The following is a 14,835-nucleotide window of genomic DNA, read 5'->3' on the forward strand; positions in this document are numbered from 1 at the left end:
AGTTCAGTGGCATTAAGTACATTCACGTTGTGCACCCATTACCACCATTCATCTCCAGAACTTGTTCATCTTCCCAAACTGTAATTCTGTCCCCATTAAACACTTAATGACCCATTCCTCTCCCCCAGTCCCTGGCAACCGTATTTCTATTTTCTTTTTTTTTGTCTTTTTGCTATTTCTTTGGGCCGCTCCCATGGCATATGGAGGTTCCCAGGCTAGGGGTTGAATCGGAGCTGCAGCCACCGGCCTACACCAGAGCCACAGCAACGCGGAATCCAAGCCACATCTGCAATTGTTAATTATCTATTTTATATCCAGTAGTGTGTATATGTTACTCCCATCCTCCTTTTTCTTTCTTTAAAAATTTTTTTTTCTATTATTGTTGATTTACAATGTTCTATCAATTTCTGTTGTACAGCAAGGTGACACAATAATACAATAATTATTGTATTGGTTATACAATAATTTTTTTTCTGTACAAATCAAGCATTTTCTTTAGTTATATAGCAAGGAAACACTCATTCTGGACTTAAATATCGTACTGGAGATTTAAAATTACATTTGGCAGTGTGCTACAGAATAAGACTTCATTCATATCAGCTTTGGATTTCTTGGTATCTTTATATGTTTTCCATCATCCATTGGAACAATTAGTTCATCTTCCTTAGCCTAAAACCGATGCTTCCTGGATGTAAAAGCTACAATACTTTTTTTTTTTTTTTTTTTTTTTTTGTCTTATACCTTTTTTTTCAGGGCTGCACCCACAGCATATGGAGGTTCCCAGGCTAGGGGTCTAATTAGAGCTGTAGCTGCTAGCCTACACCACAGCCACAGCCATGCCAGATCCAAGCCTTGTCTGCGACCTACACCACCGCTCACGGCCACACTGGATCCTTAACCCACTGAGCAGGGCCAGGGATCGAACCTGCAACCTCATGGTTCCTAGTTGGATTCACTTCCTCTGCACCCTGACGGGGACTCTCAAAGCTACAATAATTTTTAATATTGTCAAATCCCTAGCTAGTGTTTAAATTTCCCTGGTTGTCTTAGACATGTTTGTACAGTTAGTCACAATTCTCTTTTCTGTCTCTATGAATTTGATAGCTCTGGAGATGTCTTTTTGTCTTTTTGCTTTTCTGGGGCCACTCCCATGGCATATGGAGGTTCCCAGGCTAGGGGTCCAATTGGAGCTGTAGCTGATGGCCTATGCCACAGCCACAGCAATGCGGGATCTGAGCCGTGTCTGCGACCTACACCACAGCTCATGGCAACGCCGGATCCTTAACCCACTGAGCAAGGCCAGGGTTCGAACCTGCAACCTCATGGTTCCTAGTCGGGTTCATTAACCACTGAGCTACGACGGGAACTCTCGGAGATGTCTTATAAGTGGAATCATAAAGTATTTGTTCTTTTGTGACTGGCTTATTTCACTTAGCATAATGTCCTCAAGGTTTATACATGTTGTAGCATGTGTCAGAATCTTCTTCCTTTTTAGGAAGAAATTTTCTTCCTTTTTAGGGCTAAATAATATTCTATTATATGGATCTACCATTTTGCTTTCCATTCATCTGTGTCCTTGATGGACACCCTTGGGTTGTTTCTGCCTTTGGGCTGCTGCTGCAAATGATGCTGCTATGAACATAGGTGAACAGTTATCTATTTGAGCCCCTGTTTGCAGTTCTTTTGGATAGACACTCAGAAGTGGGATTGCTGGATCATATGAATCATAGTCTGTGTTTAACTTCTTGAGGAACCACCATACTGTTTTCCATAGTGGCTGCCCCATTTTACATTCCCATCAACAGTGCCCAAGAGTTCAATTTTCTTTCTTCTTCTTCTTCTTTTTTTTTTTTTTTTTTTTTTTTTTTGTCTTTTTAGGGCCGCACTTTGGACATATGGAGGTTCCCAGGCTATGGTTCAAATGGGCTGTAGCTGCCAGCCTACATCACAGCCGCAGCAATGTCAGATACGAGCTGTGTCTGATACACCACAGCTCACAGCAATGCCAGATCCTTAACCCACTGAGCGAGGCCAAGGATTGAACCTGCGTTCTCATGGCTACTAGTTGGGTTCATTACTGCTGAGCCACAACAGAAACTCTGAGTCCAAATTTCTTGATGTCCTCACCAACACTTGTTATTTTCTCCTTTTTTGATAGTAACCATCCTGACAGGTGAGAGGTGGTCTTGGAGCATTTAAAATGTATTAAGAGGAGTTCCCGTCGTGGTGCAGTGGTTAACGAATCCGACTAGGAACCATGAGGTTGCAGGTTCGATCCCTGCCCTTGCTCAGTGGGTTAAGGATCCGGCGTTGCTGTGAGCTGTGGTGTAGGTTGCAGACGCGGCTCGGATCCCGTGTTGCTGTGGCTCTGGCGTAGGCCGGTGGCTACAGCTCCGATTCAACCCCTAGCCTGGGAACCTCCATATGCCGCGGGAGCGGCCCAAGAAATAGCAACAATAACAACAACAACAACAACAACAACAAAAAAGACAAAAGACAAACAAAAAAACAAAAACGAAAAAATGTATTAAGGGAGAGTTCCCGTCATGGTTCAGTGGTTAACGAATCTAAGAACCATGAGGTTGCGGGTTCGATCCCTGGCCTTGCTCAGTGGGTTAAGGATTTGGCGTTGCTGTGTCTGTGGTGTAGGCCGGCAGCTACAGTTCCAATTAGACCCCTAGCCTGGGAACCTCCATATTGCTGTGGAAGCGGCCCTAGAAATGGCAAAAAAAAAAAGTAAAAAATAAAATGCATTAAGGGGTTCCTGTCATGGTGCAGTGGAAAAGAATCCGACTAGGAACCATGAAGTGGCAGGTTTGATCCTTGGCCTCACGCAGTGAGTTAAAGATCCTGTGTTGCCGTGAGCTGTGGTGTAGGTCACAGACTCTGCTCCGATCCCCCGTCACTGCGGCTATGGTGTAGGCTGGCAGCTATAGCTCCAATTTGACCCATAGCCTGGGAACCTCCATATGCCACAGGTTTGGCTCTGAAAAGCAAAGGAAAAAAAAATTGCATTGAGATGCTTGTGACTCTTTGGTGAGAATTAAGGTCTGCAGGGCCTCTGACACTTGCTAGACCAATGATAGGCTCAGGAATTTTCTGGTTGCAGTTGACAGAGAATTTGACCCCAGCATAATAGGGGTATGTTGGTCCCTGTACTTGAAGTGAGCTTGGGCTGGCTTCGGGTCCTGCCTAAGGGAAGATCTTGAGCAGTGTCACCTGGGAGCAGATGACAGGAAGGGCAGGGAGAACAGGTGTGGCCCTGCCCTGGATGAGAAGCTGTGGTCAAGTGGAGATGACAGTGATGGTGCAGAAGCCTGGGCCCAGTCAACCCCAAGTGTCTAAGTTGAGAGAGTCAGTAAGTACCTGGGGTGGTCCAGAGAACCTGTGGGGAGGGGGCAAGCAGTAGGGGCTGAGGGCCAGTAAAGGGTGGGAATGTGTTTGATGTGGGATCAACCTAGGTAGAGCAGTTCTTTGTCACCCTTACCACTTCCTGGCCCTCTCAGAGGCAAGACCTGTGCTCCCCACTCCTGCTAAAACCAAACAGAGGCCCCAAGGTCATGTGGCAGGGAGGGTCTGGGCTCTCCCTGCAGGTACCTGAGGCTGCTCATCTCTTTCTGGTTATGAGTTTAGATGGGGCAGAATCTCCTCTGCTTTTGTGAGTTTAGCTGTTGGTGTCCCATGTTGAATCACAGGGGGACCGTTTATGAAAATGGGCTTTCTTCCAGGTGGGAAGCAGCCTGGAGGCCCCCAGGATCAGGCTCTGACCTTTTTGGGGTGCTGGGCAAGTGGGGGCTGAGGTTCAGCATTTAGGACCTCCAGTACCACTGTACCTGCTCCTGCCTTTGACTTAACCTCAAGGCTTTTGTGAAGGTGCATGGGAAGGAGGAGGAGCTGTGTTTTTTTTTCTGGACCCTGTGGGCAGATGCAGCCTACTTGTCCTGGGGGGCCTCCAGCAAGGGAAGTTATGCCTCCTTTCTCTCTTGCTTCTGCCTCCCTTCCTCCTGTATGGGTGTGTGTGTGTGTGTGTGTGTGCGCGCACTCTTGCATGCACGTGCATGTCTGCGTGCGTGTGCAAATGCCCTGGGCCCCACTTTGGTTCAGGGGAGGTTTCCTTGATTCAGGAGAGGCTGATCTAAGGGAAGCCCTGGTTGGGGTGGTCACCCTGTTATGCTGCCCTTCTTGGTGAGGGTGGTGTCTCTGGGACCCAGAGGGTTCAGGGTGACCTTGCCTTCTGCTAGTGCCCTGAGGAGGGTAAGTGGGTCAGGTGGTTCATTTATCCTTTTCCCCTTTTTTTTTTTAAGGGCCACACCTGAGGCATATGGAAGTTCCCAGGCCAGTGGTCTAATCGGAGCTACAGCTGCTGGCCTACGCCACAGCCACAGCAACACCAGATCCAAGCCATGTCTGCGACCTACACCACAGCTCACAGCAATGCCGGATCCTTAACCTACTGAGTGGGGCCAGGGATTGAACCCATATCCTCAAGGATACTAGTTGGATTCATTTCCGCTGTGCCATGACAGGAACACCCTCCCTTTTTAAAAACAGTGACTTTTTGGGGAAATTCAGATTCCTGCTGTGGATCACGTGGTTCTCCCCACATCTGGAGGGAGTGATTTAAGTGTCCCGGTACAACATTTCCCGCAAGGGAACACCCACTGAATCAAGTCAGTACAGCTGGGTTCACAGGGGCTAGAGCAGGGGCAAGCTCATCTTGGCCTTGCCCTTGATGATGGGTCCCTCCTTACCATGTTCTCAAGGTCCTGACAGTGAGCCTGTGCTGTGTCCCCCTTCCAGATGCTTCCTTTACTTGTGGGATTAGTGGTAGAGCTCATGAGCCCTCTTTCTGCCCCTGAAGAAGGTAACATCTCTTGTGCCCATTGTAGCTGCCAGCCCCCCAAACTAAGGCCTTGGCAGTTTGCCACCATGTTGAGTGAACAGAATGGATCGGATGAGGCTGCTGATGAAGTGCACTGTTAGGGCCTCTTCCCTTTTTCGGTGTCAACCTTGGAGTATAAAATGAGCCTGTAAACCATGGCCTACAGGCCAAATCTGGCCCCCACCTGTGTTTGTAAGTAGAGCTTTATTGGGACACAGTGGTGTTGTCTATGGCTCCTTTTGCACTCTGAAGGTGGCAGACTGTTTGCAACAGGGACTGGCCCTCAAAAGACTGAGACAGTGACTCTTGTCCTTTTCAGAGAAGCTTGTGGTTGAGTGTCGAGATGGGTGCGTTAGCAGGCTGTGCTCTCCTGGGGCAGAGCTTAGGCCTCGGACCTGTTTCCTGTGCTGTTGTGTGCAGCAGACCTCTTGCCATTATATCTCAGGGTTAGACCGAGACCTGGCAGGGTCTTTTGGGTCTGGCCCCTTCATGTCATAGTTGGGATGGTCCATAGTCAGGTCAGCACAGATTAAATCAAGCCTAAAACCTGAGGGTGTCCACTTTGGAGCTGCCTGCCCTCCCAATTTCATGCAGACTGAATGCTTCCCACCCCTCATGCATCCCTGGTTTTCCCAGGAGCAGCTTTTCTCAGGCAGTATCAAGCCTGGCACAGCTTCCAGTGGGCCTGGTCTTTTTATGTGTGACCTTCTGGTGAACTCTGGAAACAGAGTTGCACAGCCTGAGTGGGAAGGGCCGTGTGCATGTCCCTGTTGGAGCTGGGAGGGTGAGCTTCTGCCTGTGATTCCAGTCAGGCTCTGGCTGAAGTTCCCCTGGTCCCTTGGCCTCAGTCCCAGGGTGTAACAGCAGGGCCGGTTTCATCTTCTGAGGCAGGGCTGTGCCCCTTAAGGGTTCAGTTCATATAGTGTTTTTGAATGTATGTTTCATGGTCTGGTAGCAGTCAGATGACGGTGGTTTCAGATGGCTCCCTTGTTTGGAGACAGTGGGCAGCAAGAGTCTCCCGCTCCCCAGGAGTGAGCTCTCCACAGGCGGGGCTGGGGGCTGGTGCTTGGTGAACTCTTGGAGCTTTGCGTTCTCAGCTCTGGCCCAGTGCCACCTGTAGTTAGATTCTGACATGTGCCGTCTGTAGATGATTTGGAGTTACACACTGGAGAAGGGCTTCTTGGGCAGGCCTCTGCTAAGGGGCTATGGTTTTTGGGTTCTGTTAGCAGAAATGGCATGATTTTGCTGTTCTTATCATTTGGTGGTGTTTCTCCTTTTTTAGAATTGGGTGGGACTGTTGAGCTGTGGCAGGCTGGGCAGGGGGGACGGTGCAAGGGGAGGCCTAAGGGAAGGGTGAGGTCCAGAGCAGGGGATCGTACTGGGGACGTCCCAGGGCAGAGAGACTTCGGGGAGATGTCTGAGGCAGGGGCAGGCCACAGCTAGAAGAATGTGTTCCTTCCTCCCCTGGTTGTACTATTTTTGGTATTGGATGCTCACAGATGTCTGCTCGTTCCAGTGAAATACGCTAAGTTCACAGTGGATCTGGCAAGTGGGACGAGGACAGACAGCCCTGGTTTTCTGTGTCCAGCTTGTCTCCAGCCTGCTGTGGGGAGGGCACAGGCCCATGCCTGCTCCCTTACCCATGCACAGGGTCCTTTTAGTCGAGGGCCTTGTGTGTGGAGCCAACATGACCCGGTGAACTGTGCCAGCTCCTCCCCACTGGAAGTGGAACTTTGTTAAGAAGGATTCTGAAGTGGTGTCTGGCCTAGAGTGAAGGATTAATGGTACGTGGCCCCTGGCCCTCCCTGCTTTTAGCTCTGGCATCTTTGTGAGGAGGGTTATTGAGCAGATGAGGTTAATGATCTCCCAGGTGAGCCTGGGCTCTGAGATTGCAGCCAGTGAATGGAGTTTGCCGGTGGCTGGGTGTGTAGGGTGAGGCTAACCGTCTGTCTGTCAGTGGAGGTTGGACTGATGCCGTGCTGCAAAGACACAAGGTTTTGGATCCCTTTTTCCCCAGGGGTTGAAGGTGATTCACCAGGGTCTGTGCCCCAGAGCCATGGCTCTGATTGCACTTTGTCCTGAGATCTTCACATAGCTCCTGCCACCTGCCTCTCCTCTTCCTGCTTTTGTCTCTCATGTGTGAATTCACCAAGGCTTGGAGGCTTTCGTGTGACAGGAATTGCCAAGTGTGTGATCTACTCAGCACGGATCAGCCTCAGTGAGTGGTTGGTCTGAGTGGAAGTGGCACCTGCTTGCATGCCCTCTTCTTGGGGCTCCTGGTGCTCAGCCATTCAAGAGAGAGCACACAGTGGGTGTCCCTCTGCTGCTGCTAAGCTCAGGGTGGGCAAACTTGGAGGTGGTTGAAGCAGGTCATTGGAGGACGCAGGGCCCAGGCTTGGGGCAGGGCAGCAGGATGCCTCACAATGGCTGAACCAAGGCTGGTGTTGTACCAGCATGCAGACCTGGGGAGGCTGCCCACTGCCCTATGTTCATGTGGGTACCCGGCGGGCCTAGGTACAGAGGTTCTGGGTGTCTGAGCTCTGTCCCTCAGACAGCTCAGAGCCAGGGTAGGGAGACTGGCCGTATTGTTTATAAACCCTCACTGATATTGAGTCGACATGGGCTGGGTGGCTGCAGAGTCTGGGGCAGGACACAGGGAGTGGGGAAGAGGGGGGGATGGTTGTGGTGACAGTGGTGCTGCCTTCTGGACTTGTTTGCCCCCCTGCAGAATGGGGTCATCATTCTGTTGTGGGGTCTGTGCCTTCCTTCCATGCTGCAGCCCTTGCTGTCTAGTAGAATAGTCAAGGCCTGAGGTGTCTCTGAAAGGTAGGCATTTGCTCCTCTGTTGAGCTATGGGCTCCTGGGTGCAGGTATCATAGAGCCCTGGCCAGCCAGCTTCTCTGGTGTCTAAGTTTATAGGGTCTCTCTGGGCCCCCAGAGCCTGTCAATTGGACAGGTTAGTGGCAGGGCTTGACAGCGGCCATACAGGGCCTTGAAGAGTGGGCAGGTTCCAGTGTAACATTTCTCGTGACAGTGTTAGGGGTGGGGAGTGGGGATACAGCTAAAGCACAGATGCTGCCAGGCCTTAGTCAGGATGCAGCCTGGAGAGCTCTGTTTTTTTAAAGTTGGGACTTGTAGGAGTTCCCGTCGTGTCACAGCGGAAACGAATCTGACTAGGAACCATGAGGTTGCGGGTTTGATTTCTGGCCTCGCTCAGTGGGTTAAGGATCTGGCGTTGCCCTGAGCTGTGGTGTAGGTCACATATATGGCTCGATCTCGCGTTGCTGTGGCTGTGATGTAGGCCAGTAGTTGTAGCTCTGATTAGGCCCGGGGCCTGGGAACCTCCATATGCTGGCAGTGCGGCCCTAAAAAGCAAAATAATAATAATAATTAAGCTGGGACTTGTGTTTTTTGTTGTTACTTGTTAACTTCTTGATTAACCTTGTGAGTGGTCCTGAGCTGGCCTTAGGCCTGACAGCTTGGGTCAGGAGGCCCAGAGTCCCAATTCTGAACAGAAGGGTATTACTTCTTTGAAAACCAGGTCCTGGGATTGAGGGTTCCAGAGCCTGTAGCTGCTTCCTTTTCCGGCTCAGTCATAAATGAACGCGACAGAAATCAGGTATGCACAGCAGTTTCTTTTTTCTTTCTTTCTTTCTTTTTTTTTCTTGTCTTTTTGCCATTTCTAGGGCCTCTCCCTCGGCATATGGAGGTTCCCAGGCTAGGGGGCTAATCCGAGCTGTAGCCGCTGGCCTACACCAGAGCCACAGCAACGCCAGATCCGAGCCACATCTGCGACCTACACCACAGCTCACGGCAATGCCGGATCCTTAACCCACTGAGCAAGGCTAGGAATCGAACCCGCAACCTCATGGTTCCTAGTCGGATTCGTTAACCACTGAGCCACGACGGGAACTCCTGCATAGCAGTTTCAAATAGGCATCCAGGAAGAATCCTGAAGTCTGCAGAAAACTTAGGGGAAATTTAGAACAGGGATCACCATCTCCATGTCATTGTTTTCACTCAGGATGTGCATTGCGATTTTGGTAACTCAGATGCAAGATTGCAATTAAAAAACTGAAGGGGGAGTAGCATCAGACCCCTTGAGCAGATCCCCAGTCTCTGCTCAGAGGGCTCCCCATGTACCCCCGGCACTCAGCGTATCCCCTGAGGCGTGTGTGCTCAGCATTTGGGGACACATCAGCATGCTGTAGGAGCAGGGTGAAAACCATTATCATGTGAACACCTGGTGGAACTGTGTCCAGGAGGGCGCAGGTCCTGAGTGGTTCCCTTGTCCAACACACACTGCATGGTCTCTTCTGTCACTCCAGGGGTCGCTTCCTGCTCCGGATTCACTATGCTGTCAGTTCAGCTCCCTGAGCAGAGCCCTGCCCCCGAGGCTGTGACTCTTCTCGGTTGGAGAGACTCTCCTCAGTCTCATGTGTCTAATTCCCTCCCTTCCCATTCTCCAGCTAGGCTAGATTCCTTTTCTGACTTTTCCAAAAATAAAAGCCCTGCCACCTCCTTCTCACCTGCTTTATCCCGGTTCTCACCCAGTGTGGTGGACTTTCCTCCCAGAGTGCCATAAAGGCCCCTCTGGAGTTGCCTGGAATATCAGCACAGGCCCAAGAGTGGACGGTGCTGCTGGAGTGTTCTCTAGACCAGCTGCTCACAAGCACTTTCCCCATGGGGGCCTGGGCCTGGTGTGTTTGGCTGATTTTAACTCTTTTCCTTTTTGAGCTGGGTTCTCTTTTCACCAAGTAAAACCAGCTTTAAAGTGCCACTTTATAAAGTAGGCCACTGTGGTCTGCTCCCTGGTGAGGGTCGGGGAGTCCACCTGGATGGCCCATGCTGTGGGGGTTGGGCTTGGCTCTGACCAGGAGCTGGTAGTCCTTGGTGAGATCTGACCTCAGGGAGTCCTGGGCAGTGTTCCCCAACTCCCAGGGTGCTTGAAGTCCCTGCAACCTGCCCGTGAGGAGGGCACCCCCGATGGTAGCATTGGGGCATTTATCTGGAGCCCTGGCCGGTATTGTTACCAATGACCAGGCCTCTTCCTTGGCATTAGCAAACCTTGGCAAGCTGCCAAATGCTTTCCCCAGGCAGGGGCTTTTGAATTCTGCATTTATGGGCTCAGAACTTCTAAGTTGGCTCGGAAGCAAGAAGAGGAAGAGCATCAAGGTTACTTGCTGAGCACTGATCATGCTGCATGCCCTGCGTTCCTGCTTCTCTGCCTGGAGATCTGGGCTGATAGTAGCAAGTGGTGTCGCTGCTGTTTGTCTTCCTTCACAGATGGGGTATTAGAAAGCTTCAGAAGCCACTGTTCAGAGTACTGGAATGTCTTTTAACTTTAAAGATTTGTTCCTAGTTTAGCTGGTTGCAGAATTTTCCGTGGTGGTGGGGATGGTAGTCCCCATTTGCAGAATTGACTAAGGCCAACTTGCTCTGGGTTCCGGCTGCCCTGTCTGCAGCTGTCACCAGTGCACTGTGTGGTGAGGCCTGCTGCTTGCCAGTGCCTCTGTCTGGAGCAAGGGCTGCAGTTGGTGCAGGCCTGTGCCTCTCCCTCCCCACCTGGGATGCCCTCCGTCCCCTCCTGACTCACTGCTGTCACACCCAGGACTCATGAAAAGCACTCTGTCAGCATAGATAACTCTGTGGTCATGGCTCCCGGAAGCCTCTTTGTACCCACAGACACGGGGCCTTATATGTTTTCTCCTGGCGCATCACCCCAGGGTGGCCTCTCTGTTCCCTGGGCTCACTGCTTTCGTGACCCTCATTCATTTCCAACCACTGGACTGGGAGTGTAGGTCTTTAACAGGATATCCAGCCACAGTAATAGGGGCCACTCCCAGGGCCTTCCTGTCCCACAGAGCTATGAGACATTTGATGACCTAAGATGGAGTTTATGCCTCCTGTTACAAATCTCATGTCTGGGCTAGCTGTGTGCCATTGCTGCTCATTGCACATGTGGATAGTGATGTGTGATTTACAGGACTTCTGGGGACCCCACTGCCCTGGTCCCAGCATTCTCTTCTTGACTGCCAAAGGCTTTTCTTTTTCTTTTTCCTTTTTTTGGCCATGCCCTTGGAAGTTACTGGGCAAGGGATTGAACCTGTGCCATAACAGCAGCCCAAGCCTCTGCAGTGACAGTGCCAAATCCTTAACCTGTTGTGCCACAAGGGAACTCCTCAGAGGCTTCACTTTGAAAGTCTCCTCTCTAGCCTTGGTGCCATTGCTGCCCCCCTCCTTCTTGTCCACCATGGGGCACACTCCTGGAGCCCATGACACTACCCAAGGACAGAGTGTGCATGAGAGGACCTACTACACACCAGGCCTTTGCCGTGAGCCTGTGAATTTGATTGGGCTTTCTCTTCCTGGATCAGTGGTTTCCGACTTGGTTTTGCTCTTACATGTTGCAGCCAGCTTTTGGGCAGCAGCCAAGTGTGTGCAAGCAGACAGACCAGTGGAAAGTGTCTCACACCCCCAGAGTGCGTCCTGCTGAATGCTGAGGTCCTTTGGGTACTGCCCCATGGTACCTGGCCCAAAACCCTTGGCTAGTTGACCACAGATTTGAGGGAGAGCCTGGCTCTGCTGTCCTATGGGCTGTTGGGCTGTGCCTTGTTCCCTGCCACCTCTACCCCCACAACAGCTGACCTTTCATGCCACCTCCACAAGTGTCCCAGGACGTTTCCCACTTCCTTTTGCACACCAGATTGTCTTATTCTTCCTAATTTTGTGGTAGTGCTGGGCAAAAATGTTATTTCTCATTTGTGTTTTCTTGATGGCTTCTCAGGTGTTTTAGCCACTTGTACTATCTTCTCAGTTTGTGCCATATTCATTGCCATTTCCTGTTGGTGTGTGTGCCTTTTAATGGGGCTTACTCCAGCACCAGTTGACCCTGGCAGCTCTCTCACTGGGTGCCACCTGAGTGCTGTCTGCTGGCTGAGCTGGTGAGACCAGCACTGGATGTGGTCATTCCTTCTCCCAGGTGTTACTCACCACACTCTTCACAGAACAAGATAGGCTCACCTGCTATGAGTGTTGGCCTGAGTTGGCAGCTCAAAGTTGTTCTGGCTGTCTCTTGAGTGATGCTTACTCATAAGCCCTGCTCTGGGGAGTTAAACGTGTGAAGTTGGCAACCAGCTGGCCATTTGTCACTTTCTTTTGAGTGTGACCATGGACCCAGCTGACCAATGACTTTGAAGCACTTAGACTGTGTTGTTAGGCTATTTTCCAGGGTCTCGGGTTTGCTTCCCTTTACCTCAGTGACATAGTAGTGGAAAAACCATGCTTGTGGATTGGAAAATACTACATTCTGTATGGGGCCTGTTGGTTCCCAGAGTTATTCCATATACATATAGCGTTTGAGCTCACGGTGACTTCAGGAAGCAGTGTGGTCACTCAGGGTGCTGCCTGTTTCTGGGGCAGAGTGAGGGCTCACTGAGAGATCTGGGCCCCTGCGCCATGCTGGCTTTTGCTGGGACGAGGATGCGCTGTCCATCAGCCCCAACACACAGCTGCTTCCTTGAAGGAAGCCACAGTTCCTCCATCATCCCTCCAGCCTGCAAAGAGAGTTCCTGTTTCCACCTTTGTCAGAGTCAATTCCTCGAAGTGGAATCTGCTGACAGGTCCTACTTGGGGAAGATTAGCTTTGGCATACAAGATTTCAAATGTCATGACCAGAGGGTTGATGGGGCAGCTGTTAAAGGAATCCTCGACAGACGTCTGTGATGAGTGCTTGGCGAACATCGTCTAAAGGGTTTTAGTCAGATGCCAAATGTGCACCAGGGTGTTTATAGCAATACCCTCTACATACGTGACACGTGTGGCAAAATGAGCATGGCCAGTAGCTATGTTTTACTTAGATGAGCACTTACTGTTATTATTGACTTGTTATCACTTGGCTGAATATTATTTGAGGTCATTGATACAGTTTAGGGAAAGGTTCTGTGGCTTTGATGTTTCCCTTGATTTGAGGGGGCATGGGTCCTCCCTTTGTCTAGGTCTTTTCTGTCAGTAGTCCTTGATGGGGCCTCCCGGTGTGCCCAGAGTCCCCAGGCATCCTTTACCCCCAGCCCCATTTCCCTAAGGCCAGTTGTTACCCTGGTGGGAAAGCAGGTTCAGTGAGATCATATGGCCCTGGCTACCCCAGCAGTGCTGATGGGGTTGAGGGTATAACCTCACTGCCTTAAAAGGCAGGAACAAAGGCATTCCCATTTCACAGATAAGAAAACTGAGCAGCTCAGGCATAAAATATGCAACCCAAGGCTACATAGCTAGTTAGAGAGTGGTCTCCCTCACCCTGAAAGTGCTTGGAGGCCTCTTGGCCTTGATTCCTCCTGTGTCAGGGTTTTTTTGTTTTGTTTTGTTTCATTTTTAAAAGGGTGTTGCAATGCTTTATTTTCCAGCGTTTGGTAACTTAGAGGTAGGAGCTGGAGGTCATGTGTGTGGCAGAGCCGGTTTGTGCTGTTCTGTTCATTGTTTTAGCAACCTAGTGAGTTTTTGCCAGCCCTGTGTGACCAAGCCAGAGAGTTTAAGTGTCTTACTTAGGTCACACAGCTCTTAATTTTTTTTTTTTTTTTTTTTTTTGGCTGCACCCATAGCATGTGGAAGTTCCTGGGCCAGGGATTGAACCCACACCATCTGAGCAATCTGGGCTGCTGCAGTGACAATATTGTATTCTTAACCTGCTGCACCGCAAGAGAACTCCAGTCACACAGCTTTTAAATGGCAGATCCTGAAGTGGAAGTGAATCTTCTGAGCTCAGTTCTGGCCCCTGAGACAGAGGTTTTACTTTCAATTCCCAGCAGCTGCTGATGGCCCCAGTGTGTCATTCCTGTTGTTAAGCCCTTGGTTCTCTGTCTCTGCCGAGAGTGGCTGATTGATGTGGAAGCCGGGCAAGTGCACTGCTTCAGCTTCTGTGAGGAAAGGATGGATGGGACACTGTCAGGTGCTGCCTTGGCTTTCAAGCAAGGCCCAGCCGTTCCCCCCAGCTCTGGGTTGGGTTCGAATGGCTTGACGTAGTATGGAGGAGGGGACTTGGACCTGGGGAGTTTTGCCTTGTCATTCCTGTGTATGTCTGTGAGTTTCATGTTGCTTTTCTCTTGTTCTCCTTAACCCAGGCCCTGGGGCAGCACAGCGTAGTAGTGATGAGAGGCTGGACCAGCCAAGGGCTTCCAAAGTTAACCTGATCTCTTACCCTGGTTGATTCTAGGGTCCTAGCCAGAAGGCCAGAAAGAGTTTGGATTGGACTGTGGCTCTCACTGTCGATACACGCGCCTGTCAGTGTCCACTCCGTTTGCCTTTCCTAAATAGACCTTCTGGTCCTCCTTCCACTTAGGCGGCTGACCTGGAGTCCCGCCAGTTTCTACTGCTGTGATGGCGCAGTTCATAAGCTGTTCCCTAAGTCAGATTTTGGGCCAGAGATAAAATGATTCTGTTGATGATTAGGAAGGCGGGAGACTTGAGCTTTCCTTCTAGGTGTTTCATGTTAGGGTGATGTTTGCTCGCTTAGAAGACTTGTTATTATGGTCACAATGAGAGAGGTCAGTGTGCTTCTCCTGTCGCTGAGGGAAGCCTCACTTTCTCTTCTACAGAGATTACCCTTGTAATAACTTTTTTTTTTTTTTAAGGGCCACACCCACAGCATATAGAGATTCCCTGGCTAGGGGTCTAATCGGAGCTGCAGCTGCTGGCCTACACCAGAGCCACAGCAATGCCAGATCCAAACTGCATCTGCGACCCACACCACAGCTCATGGCAACTCCGGATCCTTAACCCACTGAGCAAGGCCAGGGATCGAACCCACAACCTCATGGTTCCTAGTTTGATTCATTAACCACTGCGCCATGACAGGAACTCCTGAAAAGTTCTTTCTTGCACCTTCCCTGGTTTTATTTATTTTCAAGCTCAGGAAGACATGCCCACCCATAGGTGCGGTGTGTGGCTAGGTCTCCTAG

The 14,835-nt window shown here is 50.5% G+C and overlaps 1 protein-coding gene and 1 long non-coding RNA gene across 5 annotated transcripts in view; one reads left to right on the forward strand and one right to left on the reverse strand.

Annotated features, from left to right (window-relative positions):
* ELL (elongation factor for RNA polymerase II) overlaps positions 1-14,835 on the forward strand; it is an 82,808-nt gene that overhangs the window by 11,921 nt on the left and 56,052 nt on the right. For 2 of the 4 annotated variants that reach the window (XR_014837408.1, XM_021083507.2), the window contains exon 2: positions 8,424-8,501. The exons of the other annotated variants lie outside the window; for them this stretch is intronic. Coding sequence is in view for 1 of the 2 variants with exons in the window: in XM_021083507.2 (XP_020939166.1) it covers positions 8,424-8,501 (78 nt within the window). In the remaining variant the exon portion in view is untranslated. The remainder of the gene's footprint in view (positions 1-8,423; positions 8,502-14,835) is intronic. 4 annotated transcript variants of the gene reach the window in all.
* LOC146405435 (uncharacterized) lies at positions 205-14,540 on the reverse strand. Its single transcript, XR_014837416.1, has 2 exons — positions 8,741-14,540; positions 205-925 (listed from the first exon to the last, which is right to left on the reverse strand). It is a non-coding gene; the product is annotated as an uncharacterized LOC146405435 (long non-coding RNA).

Source organism: Sus scrofa, chromosome 2, assembly GCF_054392235.1.
Source record: "Sus scrofa isolate SSC_HxYL_T2T_F1_AM1 chromosome 2, Sscrofa_HxYL_maternal_Yorkshire_Landrace_v2.0, whole genome shotgun sequence".
NCBI lineage: Eukaryota > Metazoa > Chordata > Mammalia > Artiodactyla > Suidae > Sus > Sus scrofa.